Raw genomic sequence first — 23,917 nt, 5'->3', positions numbered from 1 at the left:
AACCCTATGCATAACGTTGTATCCATCCGACATGTCGAACATGGGACTACTCGACGCGCCGCCGTAGTCGTGTAGCGAACTACAACATATCATAACAGGCAGCACACTGCGACCAGAGCTCACCAGACAGCAGGCCTAAACATTGCAACACTTACTCACCCTACCTACCATTTGGAGAACAGACGTCCAAGTGGACCATCAATATTGCAACCGCAGAGGAAAAAATTGAAATGATCCTGATTTACGGAAAATGTAGGAGAAATGTTGAGGCTCCTGTTGCCTTGTATGTCGAGCGTTTTCTAGAGAAAGCTAACTCTCTCTCGTTATTTTACAAGTTTGTGAACGCCTTCATGTCTGATGTCAGCGAACAGACCGGCAAAAGGAAGCAAAGCAAACATAGTAAAGGAGAAGCCAATGAAATAGCTGTGTTAGGGGCATTGCACCACAGCCCACGGATAAGCGCCCGGCAATTACATCGCGATTCCGGTGTGTCCATAGGGAGTATTGTCACAATCCTGCATTGTCATAAGTATCATACATACCACGTGTCACTGCATGAAGAATGTCATGGCGCCGATTTCCATAACCGCATAGTGTTTTGTGAATGATCACATCAACAAGTGCAAACGACTCCCGCGTTCTTTGCCGAGGTACTATTTTCCGATGAGTCTACATTCACAAACCATGGTAGCGTTAACCTGCATATGGTTCAAGTGGCTCTAACCACTATGGGACTTAACATCTGAGGTCATCAGTCCCCTAGACTTAGAACTACTTAAACCTAACTAACCTAAGGACATCACACACATCCATGCCCGAGGCAGGATTCGAACCTGCAACCGTAACAGCAGCACGGTTCCGGACTGAAGCGCCTAAAACCGCTCGGTCACAGCGGCCGGCTAACCGGCATAACATGCATTACTGGAGTGTAGACAATCCCCGTTGCTTACGTTAATTTGACCGTCTACGTCCTTGGCCAGTTAACGTACGGTGTGATATCATGGGGAGCAAATTCATTGGTCCGTATGTTATCGACGGCACGTTGAATGGACGCAGATATTGAACGTTCGTAAAACAGGAACTACCGGTACTACTGCAGTACGTTGCCTTGGACATTCGACAACGTATGAGGTTTCAGCATGACGATTGCCCAGTGCATTACGCAATTGAAGCACGGGAGGTATTAGACAGTGTTTACACTGTTCGGTGGATTGGCAGAGGTAGCCCTATTGATTGCCCCGCTAGGTTGCCGGATTTCTTTCTGTGGGGATATTTAAAAGATAAGCTGTAACAGCAAGTGCCAAGAGGCCGTGAAGACATGATCGACCGCATCAAAAGCACCTGTGCTGACATTCCCGCAGATATGCTTCTGTCCTGTGTTCGGTCATTTGAAAAGCGGATCACTAAGTGTATTGAATTTGGCGGTACTATGTTTGAACACTTACTCTGATTGGAAAAGTAGAGTAGCATCTGCCTCGAGCCACGGCCGCAATGTCGCGTCCAAGTCCCCTGTTCGATATGTCGGAGGAATACAACGTTACGAATGGGATTTCCTATGAGAAGGTATGACATACTGGCCTGTCCTAAGATCGCAGCGTGGTGGTGGATATTCAAGGGCCATTGAGTACATGTCGTAAATTACGAATGTGTGCCCTTTTCTATTAAGCGCCATCTGTGGCGAAACGAAGAAAATGCTTCAGGCAGCAAGTATATAGATTTTGCCGAAGAATCGTAATCTGCAATAAAAAACGGGAGTTCCCACTGAAGATTTCAAAGTTCCCCCGCCACCCACGCACGGGGTGGGGTGGCGCGCCATCGCTGGATGTTCCCGTACGAGACAGGCAATTTGGAATTGTAACTTTTTTTGATCCGGTGTGTAGTTTTCGAGATATTTCGAGGTCTGAACAGCCCGTATATGCTCAAAGTATGCACTCCGTCTTCAGGCCACGAGAGGCCTACCGGGACCAACCAACCGTCGTGTCATCCTCAGTGGAGGATGCGGATAGGAGGGGCGTGTGGTCAGCACACCGCTCTCCCGGTCGTTATGATGGTATTCTTGACCGAAGCCGCTACTATTCGGTCGGGTAGCTCCTCAATTGGCATCACGAGGCTGAGTGCACCCCGAAAAATGGCAACAGCGCATGGCGGCCTGGATGGTCACCCATCCAAGTGCCGACCACTCCCGACAGTGTTTAAGTCCGGTGATCTCACGGGAACCGGTGTATCCACTGCAGCAAGGCCGTTGCCCATATGCCCAATGAATGAGATGAAGAAATAAGGTTTTGTCGACTACGCGCTGGAAATCTAATGGATCATCATATTATATTCGTAATACTTCACTACTGTTACCATTTATCCACGGCAGACCGTTTCGTTTACTCCCAGCTTTAATACGTAGTCGTGTATTAACAATATTTGCTTTAACCTGCTGTGAAGTTATATACTAAGATGTTGTTTTTATATCAAATACGTGCTTAAATGTAGTAGGTGTGTTACTGCATATCTCGTTCCAAAACTACCTAATTCCTTATCGCGCACGCAGTCTGGTAAAAATACGGGTGCTGCCAGAGCATAAGCCGCTGTTTCTCCATCTACGATCCTTACTTAGCACAATAGCCATAGAATCTGATCGTACTGCTAAGCTCGATTAAGGGGATGTATCTTAATAAATAGTGAAACAATGATCAGAGCGCTTATCAGTAGTAAGGGCCGGCGTTCACAAGCAATGGAATGTAGAATTTCACTATCGACTCAACACGCGACCCTATAGTTTGCAACAAACTGATGCAGTGGAAGTACAGCACACGCATCAAATAATTAATAGCGTTAGTACAGTGGCAAACAGTGCATAGAAAAGTAGTTTAATTGTTTAGAATCAGTAAACAGGCACTGCTTTTAACCCACGACTTTAAGGCACAAATCTGGCTGAAGGCAAGTATTTATCCTTCGGAAAAGAATTAAGGAATGAGGTTATGAACTGACCGAGAGAGTATTTGAGTGAGAAGCAGTGGCAGTGAAACAACTGGCAGATTGCCTGACCTGCAGGCCTCCGTTTAACTGGCCCACACGAGCGGATTTTAGCTACGGGCCACGGACATTTCCGGCGGATTCTTAAAGACCTGCAGTCCCTGCCTGTGCGTTAGCGGAGGCAAAACTTTGAAGCCGTTACACGTAGTTCTGTGAACTGCCGATCCGGCCTTTCAGAAGATATACACACGGGCGGATTTCTGCCACTGTCCTCGTTCAGCAAAGTCTGTGAGTTTTGAGCGAGTCGGGGCTGACGTGATACTCCGGCAGAACGGCGAGCTCACGTCGCCTACCCTGCAGTCTTTCTCACACAGTTTTATAGAAACTATTCTGTTAAAAAAATTGGTTTCGCCTCAGTTATAGCTTTATACAGCGATGAGCCTAAACATTATGATCACCTGTTCAATAGTGTGTCCGTTCACTTTTCAGACACAGTACAGCAGTGCCTCTGGCACGGATTCTACAAGTTCTTGAAAGGTTTCCAGAAATATGTGGCACCAGATGTCTTCTCACAGGTCACTAAATTCCTCCAGAGTATGGGACGGTGGTTTATGGTCACGCAGCTGGCGCCCAATATGTATTCCAGTGGGCACAGATTAGTGGCATTTGCTGGCCAAGATATCAGTGTGAATTAAGTATAATACCCCTCAAACCACTGCAGCACGATTCTGGCCTCGTGTCGCGGAGAGTTGTCCTGCTGGAAGATGTCATCGCCGTCAGAGAAGATTTCAATCACAAAGGGTTGCAGGTGGCCCGCAATAATGTTCATGTAATTCTCTGCTGTCACGGTGTCTTTGAGTACTACCACAGATCCCATAGAAGCTCAACTCAACGTACCCATAGCATTATTACGCTCTCACCGGTCTGCATCTGTGGCGCGGTGCACGCTTCAAGCAGTCATTCGCCTGGATGACGGCGTGTAAGGACCCAAGCACCGACCTGGTGTAACAAGAAATGCGATTCATTCGACAGGCGACACGTTTTTATTGATCCACGGTCAAGACTCAGTGACGCTGCGCCCATTGCAACCGTAACTGACGATGTCGGTGGGTCAAAGCAGGAATACGTAGGGCTCGTGTGATGTGGAGCTCCATGTTCAACAACGAGCTTTGAACGGTGTCTTCCGAAACGCGTGTGCCTGCACCGACATTGTACTCTGTCGTCATATCTGCCACAGATCGCTGTCTATCCTGGATTACACAGTGGGGAATCCTCCGACCTCTACATCTTGTGATGATACGTGGTCGTCCAGTACCATACGGCCTACTCGCTATTTCACCATTCTTCAACCACTTTCCATACGTGCTCACGACATTAGACAACAGGCGATCAGCTTCGCCTTTTCAGAGATTCTCATTTCCAGCCACAGCGCCATAACAATGTGCCATTTGTCAAATCCGCTTATATCAGTGGATCTCCGAATTTGCGGCCCGTATCTTCGCCATAATGACTGCCCATTCGTCTCTCTTCCTCTTACATTCTTTCCTTACTGCGTAACATGCCCGAAACACCACCAGGAGGCATCAAACCTCGCGGTGTGCAGTGGTCGTAATGTTTTGGCTCATGAGTGTATGTTAGATACATGATGTGGTGCCAATCATTACGCTAATTGTCATAGTTATTGTGATATTTCGCATTTAAGTAACACACTGCCTTAACTTCGAAAAGTTCGCCCAGCGAGGAGGCGCAGTGGTTATCACACTAGACTCGCATTTGGGAGGACGACGGTTCAAATCCGCGTGCGGCCATCCTGATTCAGGTTTTCCGCGATTTCCCTCAATCGCTTCAGGCATATGCCGGGATGATTCCTTTGAAAGGGCAAGGCCGACTTCCTTCCCTATTCTTCCTTAATCCGATGGAACTGGTGACCTCGCTGGTTGGTCCCCTCCTCCCAAATCAACTAACTAACTAATGATCAAAAAGTTTCCAGTGAAAAATTTGGGTCGCTACGAATTTGTGTTTGGCGCACATTGGAACATATATTGCTGAGTATGAAATTTCGGTAACATACTAAAAGTTTCTTTTGACTTAGCAGGTGCTCGCTATTTATCACCAGTCTCGATAAAATTAATGTTACAAGTACACTGATTCGCCATCCCGCGCTCCAGCGATAAAGCTAAAATGAAATATTCCTAGCACCCCACATATCTCACAAATGGTTTGAGATATCGAAACGAGTTTTTGGCAAATAATAGCGCACAAAGATGAGAGAATTTTGCGATGAGGGTAAGAAGCGGAACCTTCTTTTCTACGACGATATAAGAGTAACTGCACACTTTTGCAATGGAATGACATAATTTTTTAAGAATCATCGATAGCTGGGGAAAAGTGAATTGATGTGACTTTGCAACAAGATAAGTGAAGAAATTACAAATTTATATTTATACCGATAATGTGCTTTTTCATAAGCTTTTGATATGATTTGTCCATAGGTTCCCGTTTAAAAAATCACTGTTTCAGTATTCTATCGCAATTGCTACCGCAATAGGATGTTAGCGGTGTGAAATAATGTAAACCCTACTTTGTTTTGACAAAAGAAACAAATTTTAACATAGTAACCAGAGACATGTACTAGCTGATATTCGAAATTCCCCGCTGATGAATAAGTGGTTATCCGTTCACAACGAGTTTCCGATGTTACAAGTATAGTAGAGGGGGTGGACCGGTGACCACATCGAAAAACTTATATAAGTACAGCGTGAAATACGTTAGTTGTGAAAATTGACTCATGAACATTACACAAATAAGAATTTTCTAAACATTGGACGTTCAATGAGATGGTCGAAACATTTCTAGACAGTATACCAACTGTGGACCAAATCGTTATAAAAAGTAGCAACAGTGCCAAACAAAGCAATTTCTCAAAACATTCTAGCAGACAGCGTTTCCTGATGTGAGCGAAAACTGGACAAAACATATCGTAAGTAATATAAACATCTTATGTTAAGAACTGTTTTCAGATATGGAAAGCAAGCCACAGCGTAAATGTGTTTCATTGTAGACCTCTGATGATGCATTGTTTTAATAAAGTAAAACGCATTTGGCGACAAAAGTACGCATTTTCTTGCAGATGCAAAGACGGATTTAAAATACCTTCAATAATTTCAGAAATAATCTCAGAAAGGTGTAGGTCTCTTGGCTGAAGCGTAAAGAAGGAAATGGGAGGGATGAATTGTATAAACCAAACATAGTGATTGCCAATAAAATGTTGCTTGTAGTATGTCCATTATTGTAGACTGTGTTATGTCCATTATTCTACAGGTACCACAAATACTGCACTTTGCAAAGGCCTAAACAGTCTGTGACTGCCACAATTTCCTTCCTAGCATCGTCCTTACTTTCTCTCGAGCATATGAAGTACTTTCAAAGTGCAAAACGTACTAACATGCCTTTAAAACGCCGCACTGTACAACGATCGTGCGGCGAGAGACAGTATGAACCCCTGAAATAGGTCGCCCGTGGCCTCTGGCCTATCGAGCATGCACAGCAGTCCTGGGTCCACGGATAAATCACGAAGACCCGCCGATTTTCCTCCGCACACGAACGAACCCGCCCTGCAGGCAGATCGGGGAGCTAGACCCGACGGGCAGGGACTGCTCGTTAGTGGGAAACGATGGGCCTCATATCAGCGGGTCAGATCCGTTAGAGATATCCGCGAAACTGGCCCCCAGTTCTGGCTCGACGTGGAAATCCACTATTCACAGTCTGTTTTCCGGCGGTGGATCTTCCCATACACATAAATAACAAAAAATCTAAGTGCTCGAAAACTGATTCCCATTGCGGTGAGCTCTCAGAACATAACCTTAGCCATGGTGACGTCTACCTGAAGGTCCTTTGTGAAGGTCTCTGACTGGAATAGACGCGAACTGTTGTTCATCGCATTCACGTGAAATGACACGAGTGAGAATGCGTGCTGTTGCTGCTTTCTTTAAATAACCTCAGGTCCAACACGAAAACAAGAAATAAAAGAAATTGGTCCTATTTTAAGTAGCCAACTGAAAAAAACATTACTTAAAAAAACTGAGTTCCATCCAACACAAGTTCAGAGGAAACAACATTAGGTCGTCAAGTTGTCATCAGCTGCTGCGCTCAATTGCAAAACATTTCCCTTCTGAAGTATTCGCATGGACAAGGGAGACCATCTCACAAAGCCGTGTCTTTGTTAGGCCCCTAATCAGACAAAATTAACATCGAAGACGTTTTCATCTGACATCTGGTTGGTCGAATGCAGACTCACTTCTACGTAAAGTCGCCGTTGGAGGAAGTATAAACTTCATCCAGGTATCACTCTCGAAGACTTTAAAGAAATAATACTAGCGCCACCAAACAGTAGGTCGATTGAATTGGACGCACTTACTGTCGAATTTTGTCGGTTAGTTATCAGTCAGGCACTATTGTGCTTACCCCGAAGTAGAAAAAAAAATCAAGTCTACACGAGATGTGAAACCGATAATTTTATTAAAGTCAAACTTTAAGGTCCTACAGTAATAATTAAATATTGGCTAAGACTCAATTTATCCCAGATTTTGGTATCCTATGAAGCCAGCGCCATTGTCGGTCGCTTGTTCAAAAATTTCTTCACTTAATATAAAGATGTAGTATACCTAATTTCAATGTATAACATTAAAAAGCAATGTCATTTCTTCATTTTGATAACGCCTATGGCAATACTGATCACCAATTCTTGTTAGAGGTAATGAGCCAAATGGGTTTCTGCCTGCCATTCCTACATGCGATAAGAAATTACATTACGGGAATACTGAGTTAAGTACAGCTGACAGTACTACTCCCCATTAAGTGATCCATAAGCCAGTGTTGCCCGCTTTCCCAGAAACCTGTATGCTGTGGCTACAGAGTCACTATTTAGAAAGCTTCAAGTAAAATTAACAGGCGTTCGGTATTTAATCCTAAGACTATGTGCCAATGTTATACTAATGTCAACTCGATCCTAAACGACAATGAAGAGATTGAAGTCACGAGGCACTGTAGTTCAACATAGTTTTCCCAAATCAGCAATCCTTCCTTTACGTCCAGATACTCAATTATAAACTGTTCTTGTATTCCTAAGGTATAAATTAGATAACAACTAGACTCATAAATGCGATTACTATGTTTACAGGATCACTTAAGCTATCTTAGCAACGGGAATTTAGTTTTGGAGGCACAGCTTATTCAAAGAATCCTTTACAAATAGTGCCATTGCACGCTGTGTTGTCGGTCGAGCTGTGCATGCAAAAAGCAAACGTAAAATCATTGTCGGTAACTAAGGCTCCCTATTTAAAAGTTTGTATTAAACACTCAGGCCCCAGTGTAATAACCCATCACTCAATATTGCATGACTCAACCAGAATTGAACGAATCAGAGTTTATTCTTTCAGAAATCAGTTATATAAAAGATGCAGGCTTGAATTGCCAAACAGTGTGTATTTACCGAGCTCTCACAAGGAATTCAGTTCCAAACCAGATGGAATTAAACTACGCGAACAAGTATTCGGTCATCCATGTGAAGCACCATACATAACGCAGTATTTTTAACGTGTAAGAGTTCAATTTGGTAATAGGTTGCTATGCGAACGATCCCCGCGATTGTATACAATAAAACTACGGCCTAAACCCCTATTGCGAGGTGTGCAACAATCGATTCTCTAGGTAGTATATTTGTTTGCAAAGATGAGGCTGAATTTCGGAACTGAACTCGCAAGAAACTGGTTATAATGAATGAAACTCAAGTGCGTACCATAGCTATTCAGCGGGGGCCTTTCTCGCAACGCAACTAGGCGGATGCGTCTTGTTCAATTGCTCCCGGATGTTAATATTGAAGTACAGTAGTGCACCTTCGAGTTGAAATTACACACCGGCGGACAACAAGAAATACGACCTCGAACAACAGTCACAGCACATTTCGAATTAATATCATGTAATGTGTTCCATTCAAACAGTGGTAACAGACAAGTTCGTATCAGGCCATAAGTTAACAGAGAATCGTTACTGTTAATGTGAGTCGAGTGCGGCGTCCGGATTTTCACTACTTCTGATTTCGCTTTTGTAACTGCTGAAAAACCCATCAGCATCCAAAGAGACCATATCCGTGGAGAATAAGAGGTGCAGAAATTTCGGTGCTGCAATATGGCACTGGACAAACCACTGACTGAACTGGATTCTGTTCAAACTATTTCACCACATTGTTTGTGCACGTTATTTACGATAGGGTTGTAATCAGCGCCACTCCAGTCCTCTCCACAATGCAGTCTCCGAAGTGACGAAGTAGAAGAATGCTTGCTGAAGAGTCTTCTCTCACACGACTAAACACCATCTCTGAGAGTAAGGCTGTAATAATAAGCCTCAGGCAGCGGTGATATGAAGCGATTCACAGTCGCGTGTCCTCTGACACAGACACTAACGCAATATAAATGCCTTTATCTCATGTGCATGTAATAGGGTGAAAGATGGAGGTGTCATTTGTGCTAGGTGACTGTGAAAGATACGTGTTCTATGCGCTGTACAGCCTCAACCGTTGAAAATTACGAGGAGCGTTCACCTCTTTTGGAGAATTCATTGTGTTCTCCATATTATAGATCGGTCACACTTAGTTATTTCGTTCTCTAGAATTTGTGTTGCACGTTCGTCTGGCTCATCAGCCAGCTTGGATGATAGTGTTAGGTGATCGCCCCACATATATTCATACAAACGCTAGACTGATACTCCTTCCATGTTTCAGAGACACACATATCTTTTTCAGACAACAAAGAGGAAAAAAGAGTTTATACTGTTAGCAGACAGATGACTAACAAGACACTGGATGACGTGACTCCACTTCATGTGATGACCCTACGTTGTGGTCTAAAACCGGAAAGAAGAAATGATTATTCACTCATACCTCCACATTTCTCTTTGTGTTCTATGTAACTTTATCAGAACTGTTAGTTTCTGTTGGAAGTTGGGTGTGAAATCTATGTTCTCTTTTATCTCCTTAAACACATATGCAAAGGCACTAATTATTAGGTCATTGAGTAGCACAATTACAGATACAGTCAGCCCAACCATCCATAGTCCCTTAAGATTATCATATATGATGCGTTAGACGTAGAGAAAAACCTTCTGTGCCCCAACAGCACACTTTTTAATACTCGTTCTTGTTTTTCACGTAATTCATGAGTTTCTTCTACCTTCCCCAGTGTACTCTGTTGGGCGTGCTCTAACCCCTCAAGATCTAGTCCCATTTCCTCCCCATATTCTTTATACCCCTCAATACAAATTTGATTCTGCAGTAAAATACTGGCGTTCCTTCCTTTTCTTCCATAGTCAATTCTTTTCTTCCTAATAATGGGACTACCGTTTTCTTTCCAACTACATTTAATGTTACTGAGTCTATATCAAAAATTTTCTCTTTTCGTTTATTGTAAAAGTCCACTCCCATCAACATGTCCACATTCAGACGTTGTATAACCAGGAAATTGTGATACAGCTGTACTCCTAGTTTTATAGTTGTTTTCACTTTTTGTGTTTCATTACTTATAGATCCCAGAGTTCGGCATGGTGACCATAGAATCCTTTTCAGGGAGAGTATTTACTCGTTTTTGTGACACCGCACTCAATAGCCCCCGCGTGCTATAAATACTTCATTTACTCCGTTTGCACTGACATACTTGTTGCTGGTTGTCTTCCTTTTCCACTTTCAGATTTAAATTCAACTCCTTCTAATAAGTCATTCACAGATTCATGTCATTCAAAACTCTCTCCATCACTGAAGAGTGCACGTGCATTAGAGGGATTGCTTCCACTTTTTTAAGTCCCAAAATGAGTTAATCTGTCTACTTAGAACGACTCAAAACTTTTCACTAAATTCGACTTCTCCATTCCCATTTCAACAGCTCCATTATCTTCCTCTACATTGACTCCTAAGTCACCATTTATCTGGATAATGGACACTTAATAAGTGCCCCAGCTTCTTCTTTTACTAATTCTTTTTCATAACAAATAAACTATCTCCAACTTCTTTGGAAAATTCTTCTGGGCTTCCTTCCTCCAATTGCTGCAAATCATTATTACTCTTTCTTTCTACATCTAGTATGCAAGCCACTGTGAAGAGCAGGGCAGAGAGTAATTCCCACTGAACCCGGTATTAGGGCTTTTTCCCATTCCATTCGTGTATGGAGAGCGGCAAGAATGATTATTTAAACTCCTTTCTGCACGGTTCAATTGGTTTCATCCTTGCCTCGCGATCCCTACGGAAGAGATACGCAGAGGGCTACTTTGTAAGTAGGATTTCACGGGATAGTTTGCGTCTGTCTCCAAGTGTCTGCCAGTTCACCATCTCTGTGACACTCTCCCATGGGTCTAACAAACCTGTAGCCATTCTTGCTGCTCATCTTCATATACGTTCAACACCCCATGTTAGCGCTGCTTGATACGGGTCCCACACACACATGCGATATTCTAGGAATTGTAACACGAGTATTTTATAAGATGTCTCCTTCGTAGACTGATTTAATTTCCCTAGTATGCTACCTATGAACCGAAGTTTGCCGCTTGCCTGACTACGACTGACTCTATGTGATCATTCCATTCCATATCCATACAAACTGTTCCCCAGGAATTTGTATGAATTCACCAATTACAATTGTGATAATACGTTTCTTCGTTGTGTGAAGGGCAGAATTTTGTATTTCTGAACATTTAAAGCAACATGCCAATCGTTGCACGACTTTGAAATCTTATCAAGGTCTGCAGCTTTATTTTTTTTAACTAGTACTTTGTTATCATCTGCGAAATGTCTGAGTTTAGTATTAACATTGTCTCCAGGCTATTAATATACAACAGGAACAACAAAGGCCCCAACACAAATCCATGCGGCCTACCAAAAGTTACTTCGATATCTGTTGATGACTTTCCATCCAAGAGAATACACTGCGTCCTCTCTACCAAGAAATCCTCAGTCCTGTCACAAATATTGCTTTATACTCCATACGATCATACTTTCGATAATACGCTTATATGAGGTACTGAGTCAAATCCTTTCCGGAAGTGAAGAAATACTGCGTCTACCGAACTGCCTTGATCCACGACTCTCAGGGTGCATGTGAGAAACGTGCAAGTGAGTTTCACACGATTGATGTTGGATTCCATGTTGGTTGGCGAGGAGGAAGTGATTCTGTTCGAGATACATCATCACGTTTGCGCGCAGAATGTGTTCTAAGATGCTACAATAAATGGATGTGAAAGATATTGGACAGTAGTTTTGTAGACCACTTCTGCTGCCCTTCTTGTAGACGGGTGTTACTCCAGATTCTTGACAAAATTCCTTTTTAATTTTATTGTGCACTGTGTTTTGCTCGTTTAGCGAATCATCTTACCCGCTTTTCCTCCGCGTTCACGTTGTTTTTGTTTTTTCAAATCCTGTTTTTATCACAAAACTTTGACACCACAAACAGATAAATTCGAACTCCAAGAACTTCTTCCTCGTCAACCGTATCACCCTTTTTCTATTCATGAATTATATAGCCACTTCATTTTTCTCACAAATGGTTTGACTAACGGATTTAAACTTTGGCTATCCGCTCGGAATACGATATCATGTTCGAAGATGCCGGCACTGCGGCGACTACAGCCATTATGGAATACATGAAAAGTGCGCGCAGCTGCGAATATGGACAACCATCAGCTGTGCACTGAGGTGACAAAAGTCATGGGATTCCTCGTAATATCGTGTCGGACCTCCTTTGCCCGACGTAGTGCAGCAACTCGACTTGGCACGGATTCAACAGGTCGTAGAAATTACCCTGCAGAAATATTTAGACATTCTGCCTCTATAGCCGTCCATAGTTGCGGAAGAGCTACCGGTGCAGGATTTTGAGCACGAAATGGCCTCTCGATTAAGTGCCATAAATTTTCGACGGGATTTATGTCGGGCGATCTGTGTGGACAAATCATTTGCTCGAATTTTCCAGAGTGTTCTTCAAACCAATCGCGAACAATTTTGGCCCGGTGACATGGCACATTGTCATCCATAAAAATTCCATTGTTGTTTGGGAACATGAAACCCATGAATTGTTGCAGATGGTCTCGTAAGTAGCCAACCATTATCATTTCCAGTCAATGATCGGTTACGTTGGACCATGTAAATACAGCCCACGCCATTATAGAGCCACTACCAACTTGTACAGTGCCTTGTTGACGACTTGGGTCCATGGCTTCGGGGGTCTGCGCCACACTCCAACTCCACCATCAGGTCTTACCAACTGAGATCGGGTCTCGTCTGACCAGGCCACGGTCTTCCTGTCGTTTAAGGTCCAACCGATATGGTCGCGAGCCCAGGAGAGGCGCTGCAGGCGATGTCGTGCTGTTAGCAAAGGCACTCGCGTCCGAGGCTCACGAGAAAGACAAGCTGTGGCCCGTACGTGACAGCACGTGACTCGATAGATCTACGAATGCCAGCAGCCGTCTCTGGCGCGGTGCGAATAAGTATTTCAAACGAGTAAAATAACTCTTGCCTGCGCGTTTAAGTGCATATAAGCTCTCGACAGCACAAGACGAAGTTGAGACCTTGTATTGTCTTGTATTGTATGAAACTGGAGACCTAGATATGACGGAGAGGCTTCGTCCCCGCCGTAGCCTGCAGTGGGACACAACCCCACAACAGGCTACAGCAATCCATTCATCCCACTGCCACCCTACACCGAACCCAGGGCTATTGTGTGGTTCGGTCCCCAGTGGACCCCTCCGGGTACGTCTCACACCAGACGAGAGTAACTCCAATGTTTGCGTTGTAATTATGTCGTACGCGTACGTGGAGAAAGTGTTTGCGCAGCAATCGCCGATGTAGTGTAACTGAGGCGAATGGAAAAGCGCCTTAAAAAACCATCCACAGACTGGCCGGCACACCGGACGTCGACACTAATCTGCCGGGAGAATTCGTGCCGGGGACTGGCACGCCTTCCCGCTCGGAAAGCAGTGCGTTAGACCGCGCGGCTAACCTAAGTTAAGACCTTTAGTGGGTTCCTTTTCAATTATATATTGATTTCCCGAGAGGCCTGCAAGGAGCCGAGCGTTCGCGAAGATTGGCGGACAAGCTGACTGGTGTGACGTCACAAGTTCGTTGCACGGCCCGTATTTCTCTTGCCCCCCCCCCCCTCGTCGCGGTCACCTGCTGCCATAGCTCATTAACGGCAAATTACGACCCACTGCTCTAACGAATACGTTCGTCGTACGTCCTACACTGTATTGTGCGATTATTTCACGCAGTGTTGCTTGGCTGCTAGCACTGACAACTCTGCACAAACGCAGCTGCTCTCAATCGTTAAGTGAAGGCTGTCTGCCACTGCGTTGTCCGTGGTGAGAGGTAATGCCTAAAATTTGGTATTCTCGACACACCCTTGAGACTGTGGATCACGGATATCGAATTCCCTAGCAATTTCCGAAATGGAATGTCCCATGCGTCTAGCTCCAAATACCATTCCGCCGTGCGCTCATCATCAAGTTGGAACCTTTTTCACATGAATCACCTGAGCACTGCCCTTTTATACCTTGTGTACGTGACACTACCACCATCTGTATATGTGCATATCGTTATGCCATGACTTTCGTCACCTCTCCGTGTAATAGAATGACGACAATAAAACTTTGTGCCGAACCAGGAGTTCTCGTTTATCCCAAGTGCGGCTATCCGAACATGTCCGTCGGCCACACCCAAACTTCAAACCATGTGGTTGACTGACGACATGTTATATTCTTTCTTAACATGAAAAGTTTGTTCTCGAATATAATTACTAAATTGATGCAAATATTGTTTGTATGGTTGCTTTAAATGAGAAGCCTGGAATTCAATTATTTCCTTAATTTCAGATCTGAAATTATTTAATTCATTAGCTAATTTACCAAAGTGTTGATAAATTACATTATTAAGTTCACAAGAAACATCGTTAATCTTATGGTTAAGTTTTTGTTTAATGTGGATTCGCGTCATCAACATTTCTGTTCCTGAGTACTTTCCTGTTTACTCTCCTCATATACCTCTTCCAATTTTACTTGCTTTATAGGAAACGCTGCAAATTTAATATAATCTTCCCTGGTTTCCTTTCCATTTATTGACAGTTTGCAGTGGGCACTAAATACAAATTACTAAAACCATTCGATTCACTCACATTAGCGTATAAACTGCCACCTATGTTTTCATTTACAGGCAGAATTTATCCTACTCCTACTCTGAAAATTACTTTTCGTCGTTTGCTACGCGGGTACAAAATTGCTTCCTCATTCCCTAGTGTCAGCCAACCCCCCCCCCCCCTCCCACACCGCCAATTCTCGCACCCCACAGACACATTAAAACTTACCGAACCACTTCTTTCACTACTGACGAATTATTATTCCCTTCCTTGCTGACAGTTATTCTTATTCCAGCAAGCCCAAGACAAAATAATATACACTTATCTCCTGTTATCTGCCTCTGGCGCGACCCGATGGCTTAGCGGAACCATACGGCGTGCTCAGCAACTCAAAATACGGTCTCCTGCTCACACAAAAAGATCCCCTGCCAACTAGGAACGCACCAGTCATCTCCCGCTGTGCCGTCTCTTAGTGAATAAGTATTTCATTACAGCTGTCTTCTCTTGTCTTTCTTGATGAATCATTTTCATATGTTATCCTGAACGTCTTCTCTATGTTTTCAGTCTTCTTACTACGATTATTCTGTCCCAAGCAGTTTCTGTGTTCATTTCCGGGTTCAGAATATGTAGTTTTCCGCCAATCTACTATGTGTGGCGGTAGGGACTGTTGTTGCTTTCGTAAAATGTTCCCGCAAGATTCACTTACCGCAGTAAGCCCCGCACATTCCGCTGCCCGATGTAGGGCGACACACGAAGTAACTCAGCCAAGAAAAGCTACGAAAAAATGACGGCACTACATGTGTCCCTAGGTTGCATCATGTTTACTATTAATTTGCTCAAAGTTCATTCTACTATACCTCGGGATTAGGATCTCTAATAATTTGTTCCCGGGTTCGATTCCCGGCGGGGTCAGGGATTTTCTCTGCCTCGTGATGACTGGGTGTTGTGTGCTGTTCTTAGGTTAGTTAGGTTTAAGTAGTTCTAAGTTCTAGGGGACTGATGACCATAGATGTTAAGTCCCATAGTGCTCAGAGCCATCTAATAATTTATAATTTATGTAAGAACATGTTTGAACGAAACTGATTTACATTTTCAAATAATAATGTCACAAAAACTTCTATCAAGTCCGTATTATAACTGCAGCTACAAGTTTCTGACGCACTGCTCATGGAATACAATTTAAAATTCAACTGTTGCTGCACTCTTCAAATCATTCATACGATACTTATTCCAACAGCCACTACCTACAAGATGGTTAGAAACAGTCTGAAAAGCTTGTAATGGCGTTGCAGGGTAGATTGTAATGAGAAATTGTTACGAAAATGTTAAGAATTTTCTGAGATAATTAGCCAATCAGGCCACTGCGCGCACAAATTTAAGAGGCCCGGCTGATACAATTAGCGTCAGTTCTTCTCACAGCGTAGATAACAGCGCACAACATTGCTCAGCCTTTGGCTCGGTTTCGATATTGCTATCGTCCCATGTCCAATTTTTGTCTCGCTCTCTTGTTCGGTTATAGGAAACCAAACGAAGTACGCGTTTCGCGCCACTGTCTCTGGTGGGCCGCTTGATTTTCGCCCGCAACAGCCTGATTGCGTAACTTCCATGCTAATTAAGTAGGAAACGGCTCGACGTATCGATTTCTTTTCTTAACCCGTATTTCTTAACACAACCTACCCTGCAACACCCTTACAAGCTTTTCAGACTGTTTCTGAACACCCTGTGTATAGGACCCGTGATCATTTGACAAGGAATCACGACAGAGTCCGTTTAGTAACAATTTGTATTGCACACGGTATTCAGTAGTTTGTTCTGCTCGCAAAAATACTATACAGTTCATTATTTGATCATTATATGATGTATATGAGCGGAGTCTACGGAATGTGTCACGTTTAGTTACGGCGTGTAGTAAGAATGGCATGTCAAATTTCAAATCAGCAAAATAAGTTCTCAGAAATGTCATCAGAATCGTATATCGTTGCACATCTCTACTTTATACAATCTGAGATAACGTTGTTTTTCACCAAAAAGCGTTTTTCACAATATATTACAATAACTGTCAGGACCACTGCAGAGACATTCTTGTTCTCTGGCGAATAGCTATTCCCGAAACTTTAGTCTGTGCAGAAGTCGAGAGTGCTCTATCTAGAGGATTGTGTACTCATGAACACATGATGCTTCCTGGTCGGTGTCTCTTTTTTGTGAACGATTTTAGAATCACATAAAGTACTGCACACTAGAGACCACTATAAGCAGTTTCTGGTTTTTTTTTTTTTTTTTATTTTTTTTTTTTTTTTTTTTTTATATGAGGGCCTGGTTAGAGATCTCGCCTGTGTCATGCAGCCCACATAACACAACCTTAGAGCTGTTCCTTCTTCATGCCAATTCTCGGCCACACACTGCAGGAGCAATGAATATGCTCCTGCAGTGTTTCCGATGAGAAGTGTTTGATCACCCACAATACAGTCCGTAATTGTCTCCCCCTGAGTCTCATCTCTGCTCACAAGATCCACTGGATATGAAGACAAAATTTTTCCACAGACAACGAGCTGCAGACCAGTGCAGGTAACTGGCCGAAAGCACAGACGGCTGCTTTCTATGACGAGGATATTGGAAAGTTGATACAACACTACGACAACACTCGAAGTTGGAGCGGCGACTATGTTGAGAAGTAGGTGGAAGGTGTACCTAACTGTTGCAAAAAAAAGTTTCTGGTTTTCACTGAGATTTCCATTTCGTGACCGATCGGAACTTACTTTCTGGACAACCCTCGTATATTAAAGTTATTTGGAGGATATTGTTAATTCTTCACTTACAGCCTGTTATCATGAGTAAAATTCCGTACGTGTTTAAAACTCTTGCATAACGTGTGGGGTTTAAGCCATACTTCGTCAGTCCATTTTGTACCTTGAAATTGAATGTCTTGTTATCACAAATCCCTTGATACTTGCAAATGAATTGAGTTTCTTTAATGTTCCAAAAATTTTACAAGGCAGATGACCACGTGCCTTGGAACAGTTTCTCACATTTGGAAAAATTTAACTTTCCGGGAGTAAATTTCATAATTAAAAAAAAAAAGACTGCAACACACTTAAAGTGAATGCTATCATTTCCAAATGGAATAATTAAACTGTAATTGGAGGGATACGATGCCAGCAGTAGCCAATGAAACCTCTGTTTGTTCTCTTATAACCAGGTAAAAACCATTCTAGCCAACCACAAGCCTTAAATAAAATTTACGCCCATTTCTCATATATTTTCTCAAAAACGCCAAGTTAACATTAATTAACCATATCGTTACGTGTCTTAAGATTGGGCGTAGGGATATTTATTACTTTTCCAACAAAAGTACCGGCCGCTTGTACGCTACGTTCAACTCATTATGTGTGACCTACTCTTTTATCGCACAACATTCTGCATACGCTCAGACAGCGTTAATCACTCAAAAATTCAAGATTCGTTCCTCATGTACATTTCTCATTTCCCAATACACTTTCTGACAACATGTAAACAGTATGTTGTTATTTTCTACAGAAAATGTTGAGTTTCAACTCAAAATGTTCTGCGTCTCAGAAATTGAATATTGATTTGGAAGTAAAATGGTAAACTACAACACGGTTGTGTAAAGTTTTATTAAATCGCGATTAAGTAGGCCTATAAGAAAAATCACAGATTATTGACTGATTTAGAGTCTAGATACACGCATTACACCAGCTGATGCGTGCATAGCGTGGGAACAGGGCACATAGGTGCTCTCCACACTGTGACTGCACAGACACTCCATGCTGCCTCTAATAAAAGAATACATATTGATACGCCCAGGTAGTTAGTTTATCTATTCGCTTGAAGCAGAATTAAAATTTTGTTTTCGGTCTTAATTTACAGATACCGTCCACCTGCCGTGATGGAAATGGAGGACTTGGAAAAAAAGAGTTGGCATTACCTGGGGGAAGGCAACGCCAACATTGTTATCGCCATTCCTGAGGTAAGATAATGGATTCAGTTCGCTAATCTGTTTGTAACATATCATCCCCTGGCCGTGACTGTGTGTCTGTCCTTTGGTTATTGAGTATGCCACGGCCTATTTTCGGGATCCGGAGGAAGGACAATGAGTCCCACCTGGAAGAAGGTGTCGAGGGTTGCCCGACAGTGAGCTTTGCGACCCATCACGTCAGCGTTATGTTTTCGACCATTTTAGTCGTGAGTTTTCCGACCGTTGAAGGAAGCCGCAACAGTGCGGGAGGCTCTGCCGACCGCTTTTTAATACGAACGTCTCTTCACATTTTATCCAGTTTCAAGGCTGGCTATGAACACAATAGTATACAGGGTGTTACAAAAAGGTACGGCCAAACTTTCAGGAAACATTCCTCACACACAAATAAAGAAAAGATGTTATGTGGACATGTGTCCGGAAACGCTTAATTTCTATGTTAGAGCTCATTTTAGTTTCGTCCACCTACGCTCAGTGGAGCAAGTTAGCATGAATTCATACGGGATACTCTACCTGTGCTGCTAGAACATGTGCCTTTACAAGTACGACACAACATGTGGTTCATGCGCGATGGAGCTCCTGCACATTTCAGTCGAAGTGTTCGTACGCTTCTCAACAACAGATTCGGTGACCGATGGATTGGTAGAGGCGGACCAATTCCATGGCCTCCACGCTCTCCTGACCCCAACCCTCTTGACTTTCATTTATGGGGGCATTTGAAAGCTCTTGTCTACGCAACCCAGGTACCAAATGTAGAGACTCTTCGTGCTCGTATTGTGGACGGCTGTGATACAATACGCCATTCTCCAGGGCTGCATCAGCGCATCAGGGATTCCATGCGACGGAGGGTGGATGCATGTATCCTCGCTAACGGAGGACATTTTGAACATTTCCCGTAACAAAGTGTTTGAAGTCACGCTGGTACGTTCTGTTGCTGTGTGTATCCATTCCATGATTAATGTGATTTGAAGAGAAGTAATAAAATGAGCTCTAACATGGAAAGTAAGCGTTTCCGGACACATGTCCACATAACATATTTTCTTTCTTTGTGTGTGAGGAATGTTTCCTGAAAGTTTGGCCGTACCTTTTTGTAACACCCTGTATAACCGTGTTGAAGTGCTTTTTTTTGTCCTTTAAATTTTTTTGCTTTTATTTTTACCTTTTTTTTCCTATATAATATTGCCGCAACAAATGATTAAACTTCTTGTCTTATTTTATGATTTTAATTTCTCACTCAGTTTTATATAATAAAGCCAGAGATTTTAGCCATCTTCTTCAAGCTCCCAAGCCGTTACATATTCCTACAACGTCTTTTAATCTTTTGTCGAGGATAGATGCATACCTGTGTTGATCCATTGTGATTTCCAGAATGACGAGATCACCCAGGGAACGTCACGAAAGAATTCCCCAAATGCTGTGTGAAACTCATCCTGGTGCAACATTCCCCACACCATAAAGCTCCCTCCTTATTTCCTTTGAGATGTTTCTCGCAGTACCCACCAATGACCATCTGTACGGTGGAGCATAAAACGTGATTGATCTCGAACATCATCTGTCTCCACTCAGTAGACATACTGTCGCAGAACTATCGTGGAGATTCCAGCATTCGTCCAAAGCTATCAGCATGGCTGCATTAACCAGGGGCCTGATGCGGAGGCCCATCCGCAGCAACGTTCTCTGAATGGTTGTTGAGGAGACACTTTCGGTGACCTCGGTAGCCCGTTTATTCATGAGGGCGGTCAGTTGCTCAGCAGTTGTACGTCTGTTCATCTGCACAAACCTCCGCAGCCGGCGTTTGCAGCCGGCCGGGGTGGCCGAGCGGTTTTGGGCGCTACAGTCTGGATCCGCGCGACCGCTACGGTCGCAGGTTCGAATCCTGCCTCAGGCATGGATGTGTGTGATGTCCTTAGGCTAGTTAGGTTTAAGTAGTTCTAAGTTCTAGGGGACTGATGATCACAGCAGTTAAGTCCCATAGTGCTCAGAGCCATTTGAACCATTTTAAACCGGCGTTTGCCCCTCCCATCTGTGACCCGTGACGAACCTCAGTTGCCTCGGCGACAACCACGACAGCACGCGATCAATTTGCAAATTTAGCCGTTTCGGAAATGCTTCCACCCTTGGTCCGAAAGACAATGATCATGCCCTTTTGGACGTCAAATAAATCGCTCCGTTTCCGCAATACGACGACAGCACAGTTTTACCCCCCTCCCAACACATATTATATATCCTCCACTGCTAGTGCTACCACCTACCGTCTGTAAGTGGTTGTTGGACGTTGACGTCGAACACAGGTGCTGCCATCGACGTCGACCATGACTCGAAGCTCGGAAGACGGATTCTACCTTCAACTGCACGCAGTGAGGGCTTGCAGTGAGAAAATTTATCACTTTGAAAATTCACGTCCAGAAGTATACCCCTTCTGTGCTTTAGGAACGAACGTGTAAAAAAAATTATTCCACTCTTCCGTGTCTTCCGGCTATAAAGTGACAGTAATCAGATATGAGTCCGATAGTTAGTTAATTTTAAGCATCTCACTAATACAGTAACAATGTCCAATACTAACGCAATGTAGTAATCGAACAAGATATGAGCCATCAGTGGAGGAAAACAGGGTGCACAATATGACATGTGACTCTACTAACTTTCGTTTGTACTTCAGCACTGGTTATTGTTCCCGTGATAGACATTTCAGCAGGATAATGCACGACCGCATCTTGCAGGTCCTGTACGGGCCTTTCTGGATACAGAAAATGTTCGACTGCTGCCCTGGCCAGCACATTCTCCAGATCTCTCACCAATTGAAAACGTCTGGTCAATGGTGGCCGGGCAACTGTCTCGTCACAATACGCCAGTCATTACTCTTGATGAACTGTTGTATCGTGTTGAAGCTGCGTGGGCAGCTGTACCTGTACACGCCATCCAAGTTCTGTTTGACTCAATGCCCAGGCGTATCAAGGCCGTTATTACAGCCAGATGTGGTTGTTCTTGGGTACTGATTTCTCAGGATCTATGCACCCAAATTGCTTGAAAATGTATTCACATGTCAGTTGTAGTATAATATATTTGTCCAAAGAATACCCGTTATCATCTGCATTTCTCCTTGGTGTAGCAATTTTAATGGCCAGTAGTGTAGTTCCATCAAACTGGAACGTTTGACAATCTTTGGTGGCCTTCATCGTTCGCGGGGTTAAACAGCTAAAGCTACGCAAATGTTTGCACATCTCCTTCAGAAATTATTGTCGCGATAGTGTATTGCGACGATACGCAACAATCAAATGAGAGATAACAAGAGGAGGCCTCATTGGTCTAATAGGATATGGGGGGTGGAGCGACTATTAAAAATGATAGGGGAGAGTGAAATTGCTTCTGGCGCCGTTGTATCCGAGGGAGATATCGTCTTAATAGGTAATGGAAACCAGAGATTTTCTTCGTTTGTTACAAATAAAAGACTGGACTCGACCCCTGTAGGCAGATATCTTCTTATGCAACGGAACTTCGCAAATGGTTAAAACGATACAGAAAACTGTCCACGGATTACCTTACTGGCGTACCTGTTGTAAACACATAACTATTGCACAAAAAACAAACAAGAACTCAAAATTAGAACTTTCAGAGAGAAAACTGATAAATCGTTGCTTTGCATTCCTTCCGATTGAGTGAAAAACGTGTCAACACACATGGTGTTTCCACAAAGAGAATCGGAAATGACAAAATTCAAAGTACGAGGGCGTGCTGAAAAGTAACGCCCCCGAATTTTTAATGTGAAAACTCTTAAAGCTTTCCGAGTAAAACAAACGTTACTAATATTCTACATTTTTATTCTACATGTCTACATACAGGGTGTTACAAAAAGGTACGGCCAAACTTTCAGAAAACATTCCTCACACACAAATAAAGAAAATATGTTATGTGGACATGTGTCCGGAAACTTTTAATTTCCATGTTAGAGCTCATTTTAGTTTGGTCAAAATGTACTGTACTTCCTCGATTCACCGCCAGCTGGCCCAATTGAAGGAAGGTAATGTTGACTTCGGTGCTTGTGTTGACATGCGACTCATTGCTCTACAGTACTAGCATCAAGCACATCAGTACGTAGCATCAACAGGTTAGTGTTCATCACGAACGTGGTTTTGCAGTCAGTGCAATGTTTACAAATGCGGAGTTGGCAGATGCCCATTTGATGTATGGATTAGCACGGGGCAATAGCCGTGGCGCGGTACGTTTGTATCGAGACAGATTTCCAGAACGAAGGAGTTCCGACAGGAAGATGTTCGAAGCAATTGATCGGCGTCTTAGGGAGCACGGAACATTCCAGCCTATGACTCGTGACTGGGGAAGACCTAGAACGACGAGGACACCTGCAATGGACGAGGCAATTCTTCGTGCAGTTGACGATAACCCTAATGTCAGCGTCAGAGAAGTTGCTGCTGTACAAGGTAACGTTGACCACGTCACTGTATGGAGAGTGCTACGGGAGAACCAGTTGTTTCCGTACCATGTACAGCGTGTGCAGGCACTGTCAGCACCTGATTGGCCTCCACAGGTACACTTCTGCGAATGGTCCATCCAACAATGTGTCAATCCTCATTTCAGTGCAAATGTTCTCTTTACGGATGAGGCATCATTCCAATGTGATCAAATTGTAAATTTTCACAATCAACATGTGTGGGCTGACGAGAATCCGGACGCAATTGTGCAATCACGCCATCAACACAGATTTTCTGTGAACGTTTGGGCAGGCATTGTTGGTGATGTCTTGATTGGGCCCCATGTTCTTCCACCTACGCTCAATGGAGCA

General features: G+C 43.5%; 1 protein-coding gene across 1 annotated transcript in view; it reads left to right on the top strand.

Annotated features, from left to right (window-relative positions):
* Nucleotides 1–23,917, top strand: part of LOC126184832 (inositol-pentakisphosphate 2-kinase-like) — a 94,239-nt gene that overhangs the window by 25,333 nt on the left and 44,989 nt on the right. The window contains exon 2 of the mRNA XM_049927421.1: nt 19,014–19,113. Coding sequence (XP_049783378.1) covers nt 19,033–19,113 — 81 coding nt within the window. The 5' untranslated portion in view covers nt 19,014–19,032. The remainder of the gene's footprint in view (nt 1–19,013; nt 19,114–23,917) is intronic.

Source organism: Schistocerca cancellata, chromosome 4, assembly GCF_023864275.1.
Source record: "Schistocerca cancellata isolate TAMUIC-IGC-003103 chromosome 4, iqSchCanc2.1, whole genome shotgun sequence".
Classification (NCBI taxonomy): Eukaryota; Metazoa; Arthropoda; class Insecta; order Orthoptera; family Acrididae; genus Schistocerca; species Schistocerca cancellata.
The sequence above is the reverse complement of the archived record's forward strand: the minus strand, read 5'-3'. Positions and strand labels throughout refer to the sequence as shown.